The sequence below is a fragment of the Sinocyclocheilus grahami genome, unplaced genomic scaffold (assembly GCF_001515645.1).
Source record: "Sinocyclocheilus grahami isolate Dianchi unplaced genomic scaffold, SAMN03320097.WGS_v1.1 scaffold474.1, whole genome shotgun sequence".
NCBI lineage: Eukaryota > Metazoa > Chordata > Actinopteri > Cypriniformes > Cyprinidae > Sinocyclocheilus > Sinocyclocheilus grahami.
This window is the reverse complement of record NW_015505653.1, coordinates 229,654-234,891: the sequence shown is the minus strand read 5'-3', so window position 1 is coordinate 234,891 and position 5,238 is coordinate 229,654. Positions and strand designations below refer to the sequence as shown.

At 31.4% G+C, this 5,238-nt stretch overlaps 1 protein-coding gene across 1 annotated transcript in view; it reads left to right on the top strand.

The window, feature by feature from the left end:
* LOC107553515 (H(+)/Cl(-) exchange transporter 3-like) overlaps positions 1-5,238 on the top strand; it is a 66,949-nt gene that overhangs the window by 34,921 nt on the left and 26,790 nt on the right. Inside the window, exons 6-7 of the mRNA XM_016235777.1 lie at positions 930-1,052; positions 2,609-2,731. Coding sequence (XP_016091263.1) covers positions 930-1,052; positions 2,609-2,731 — 246 coding nt within the window. The remainder of the gene's footprint in view (positions 1-929; positions 1,053-2,608; positions 2,732-5,238) is intronic.

The following is a 5,238-nucleotide window of genomic DNA, read 5'->3' as shown; positions in this document are numbered from 1 at the left end:
AGCAGCAAATCAGCATATTAGAATGATTTCTGAAAATCATGTGACACTGAAAACTGGAGTAATGATACTGAAAATACAGCTTTGATCATAGACATAACTTACAGTTTACAATATATTCCCAAAGAAAACAGCTATTTGAAATTGTAAAAAATATTTCACAATTTTACAGATTTGAACTGTAGTAATTTTAACATTACAGTAAAAAGCACATAATATTACAGTAATAACGCCTTCCATTCTTGCTGGTTTGCAATAGCATAATGATGACATATCATGTCTGTGCAGAGATACGAAAATATATACATTAGCAGACAGGTAGGACAGCATATCGTAGCCCTTGGACTGCGATATTTTGTGGTCATATAATATAAAAATACATTTAGACCATGTAACTTAATGGTTGCTATCAGGATGTGAAGAGACTTTCAACCAGCATAACAAGAAATGTCTTTGAACCGAATCACCTACCCTGCCTTTAAAACAGGTTTCACCTCATATGTCTTTCATTTGGCGACCAGTTTTTCTAGTGGGACATTACTTACATGTTACAGGTAAAACCTAGGCTAACATTCTTTTGTATTATTATAAAACAAACCTACTATAATAGGTTGACAAATCCTGAATCGTCTTTCAGTTCAGTAAAAGGTTACTGAAGACTGATAAGTGAATGATGCTGAAAATTCAGCTTTTCATCACGGGAATAAATTACATTTTAAAAGATATTCACATAGAAATCAGTTATTTGAAATTGTAATAATATTTCACAATTTTACTGTAATTGAATAAATGCAGCCTTGGTGAACAGAAGAGACTTCATTCATTAAAAACATTCTAAAATCTTGCCGACCTCACACTAATGCACGCTTTAGTTTACACAGATGAATGGATGGTGATGGTGTTATTAATGGCTCTGGTGTTTTGTGGTCTAGGGTCCAGGCTCCTATATAATGAACTACTTCATGTTCACGTTTTGGGCGCTGTCCTTCGCCTTCCTGGCCGTGTCTCTGGTGAAGGTGTTTGCGCCGTACGCCTGCGGCTCTGGAATACCTGAGGTAGTAATCCTCAACATCACCTATATAGATCAGACATACTCTTCAAACAGGTTTTACCTCATATTGGGATTTTTGGGCAACCAGTTTTGCTTGTCGGACATTATTGACATATTAATCATTTGCATACTATTATTAAAAAAGGTTGCCAAATGCTATATTAAATGAATAGCTGTTTAAACTGTCTTTGAGTTTTAAGGTCTTTCCTTGAACTGGACAGATAAAAGCGTTACATGATCATGCTTTATTTGCACTTTATGCATAATTTTATGTCGCTGTAAATATTTGGCGAGTGTTTGTTATATGCAGCAGATTACTGCATGTTGTTAAGAGCTCAGGTGACCGATGAGAATGAGCTCTAGCTCTGATTTTCTCTCTGTTTCTATGGTTACCAAAAGTGTTATGCAAGTTGTACAAGAGCTCAGTTTAGTCCAGAGCGGTTTTGTTCTGTCAAACAAAGAGAAGCCACTTTTCATGAATACTGTACGATGTTTATGACAAAAGGTGTGTAGCCTTCAGAAAATGTTACTTGTCCACATCAGGAGCTTGCTTTTTTATATTTATTCAATTATTTCAAACCATATAAAATAATTATATTTTTAATTTATATTTATAATATTTGTAATCTACATATATACAGGGTATATCAGGGGTGCATAATTGATAAAAAAAAAGATATTATTATTATATATATTTTTTTAAACACTGCAGCAAAGTGGGAAGTTTAACCTAAATTAAGCTCAATCGAAGTGTTGATTTGTATTTGGTCAAAGACGAAAAAGGATTTAAGCATAAAAACAATGTGCAATACTGCTTTAAATTGTTGTTTTTCCCAAATTTTTATATTATTATATATATTTTTTTAAACACTGCAGCAAAGTGGGAAGTTTAACCTAAATTAAGCTCAATCGAAGTGTTGATTTGTATTTGGTCAAAGACGAAAAAGTAGGACAGCATATCGTAGCCCTTGGACTGCGATATTTTGTGGTCATATAATATAAAAATACATTTAGACCATGTAACTTAATGGTTGCTATCAGGATGTGAAGAGACTTTCAACCAGCATAACAAGAAATGTCTTTGAACCGAATCACCTACCCTGCCTTTAAAACAGGTTTCACCTCATATGTCTTTCATTTGGCGACCAGTTTTTCTAGTGGGACATTACTTACATGTTACAGGTAAAACCTAGGCTAACATTCTTTTGTATTATTATAAAACAAACCTACTATAATAGGTTGACAAATCCTGAATTGTCTTTCAGTTCAGTAAAAGGTTACTGAAGACTGATAAGTGAATGATGCTGAAAATTCAGCTTTTCGTCACGGGAATAAATTACATTTTAAAAGATATTCACATAGAAATCAGTTATTTGAAATTGTAATAATATTTCACAATTTTACTGTAATTGAATAAATGCAGCCTTGGTGAACAGAAGAGACTTCATTCATTAAAAACATTCTAAAATCTTGCCGACCTCACACTAATGCACGCTTTAGTTTACACAGATGAATGGATGGTGATGGTGTTATTAATGGCTCTGGTGTTTTGTGGTCTAGGGTCCAGGCTCCTATATAATGAACTACTTCATGTTCACGTTTTGGGCGCTGTCCTTCGCCTTCCTGGCCGTGTCTCTGGTGAAGGTGTTTGCGCCGTACGCCTGCGGCTCTGGAATACCTGAGGTAGTAATCCTCAACATCACCTATATAGATCAGACATACTCTTCAAACAGGTTTTACCTCATATTGGGATTTTTGGGCAACCAGTTTTGCTTGTCGGACATTATTGACATATTAATCATTTGCATACTATTATTAAAAAAGGTTGCCAAATGCTATATTAAATGAATAGCTGTTTAAACTGTCTTTGAGTTTTAAGGTCTTTCCTTGAACTGGACAGATAAAAGCATTACATGATCATGCTTTATTTGCACTTTATGCATAATTTTATGTCGCTGTAAATATTTGGCGAGTGTTTGTTATATGCAGCAGATTACTGCATGTTGTTAAGAGCTCAGGTGACCGATGAGAATGAGCTCTAGCTCTGATTTTCTCTCTGTTTCTATGGTTACCAAAAGTGTTATGCAAGTTGTACAAGAGCTCAGTTTAGTCCAGAGCGGTTTTGTTCTGTCAAACAAAGAGAAGCCACTTTTCATGAATACTGTACGATGTTTATGACAAAAGGTGTGTAGCCTTCAGAAAATGTTACTTGTCCACATCAGGAGCTTGCTTTTTTATATTTATTCAATTATTTCAAACCATATAAAATAATTATATTTTTAATTTATATTTATAATATTTGTAATCTACATATATACAGGGTATATCAGGGGTGCATAATTGATAAAAAAAAATATATTATTATATATATTTTTTTAAACACTGCAGCAAAGTGGGAAGTTTAACCTAAATTAAGCTCAATCGAAGTGTTGATTTGTATTTGGTCAAAGACGAAAAAGGATTTAAGCATAAAAACAATGTGCAATACTGCTTTAAATTGTTGAAAAAAGTTTTCTGTTTAATTGCAATTTTGTTTTTGTTTTTCCAAGCAAAAAATAAATATCATACATTATTCCCTGATTTACAAAACAGACCCACTAAAATGTCATTCAGTGTAACATTATTGTCAGTCATATTTACAACAAAAATCAATGTATGACATATTAAAGGACTAATTACTTTCACCCCAAATACTAATTAGTTGTAGTTTTTAGGGGCTGGGCAAAAAAAAAAAATTTTTTCGATTAATCGTTTTTTTAAATGACGTCGATTCGATATCGATTCTCAAAAGCCGCAAATCGATCTTTTCCGGGATTTATTTCAGCACACATTTAAAACAAGATCTGATTAACGTGAATCTTATCAGTAGTCTTCTCCACTAGATGTCACCCTTATTTACCTTGCGCGATGTTACACCAGAAAGCCTGTTATTCATTCAGCGCTTATCATGGCCATATGCATGATTCACAATGCTCAGGTGAAGTGCTATAGTAATACTATAAATCTGAGGATGCATCTGACTATTTAGCAGTCTGAAGACTCAATGCTACTACTGCTAATAAATTTTAATAAATCTTTATTTTTAAAGGAATAATCACATCTGTTTCATTTTTAATTTTAACAGTAAACCTCTGTTGTGCAGCACTTTGTTTGCCAAAAAAATAAAAGGGTTTAATTTTCATTATAAATTAAATTAATGTTTTATGCTTTCATCATTTTATAGGGCCCTACTATTGTTTAAAAAAGATAGAATAAGTTTAAAATACAGGCATGTGGTTCTTAATTTCTTTTTATTAATTCACTATTTGTAAACTGATGTTTACTGTTAATTTTTTAGAAATATCAATAGCATTTGTATTAAAATTATATTCACTGAATGTAATAAAAAAAAATCGAGAATCGAATCGAGAGCTTGCAAATCGAAATCGAATCGGCATATCTGAATCGATACCCAGCCCTAGTAATTTTACATTTTTTAAATTTGCCACTATCCTAGGTTTTGCCCATTTGTCAGTAAGAATTTTTTTACTAATTTAAAACACAATAAAATTTTATATGCTCCCTTATTCTTTTATATATTTTAATGTGTAAGTCAGAATAAGCATGTTGTTTGAATATTTACATAAATATTGTGTTACACTGAATGACAATGTAACATTATTTCAACCAAATTTTGACATTGTATTCTCCAAAAACTTATTTGAAACCTTAAAAGTAGACACTTTACTTACATTTAATGTGCTTTCTATGGACATATAATCACTTTTGTAAATTTCTTTTGATGCGGACAATGTTTACGTCTTTAACCCATTTAATGATAAACGTGTATGTCCTGTGAATTAGAGAAAAGTATTTGTATGATCATTTTTCTTAATTTCAGTAAAGGTTCAGCTCGACAGAGGTAGTCAACGCAATATTTGTAAAAAATAAAAATGTAGGGGAAATCATTAGGGTTATTAACTCAAGCTAAAACCATAATGAAAAAAAAAAGAATCTTGAAATAAAATAAACTGAATTTTTTTTAAAGATAAAAAACAAAACATATATAGGCATATTAAAAAAATATATATATAGTAATAAAATGACAAAATTACTAAAACTTTAACTTCAATTTAAATGAAAACAGAATATATATATATATATATATATATATATATATATATATATATATATATATATATATATATATA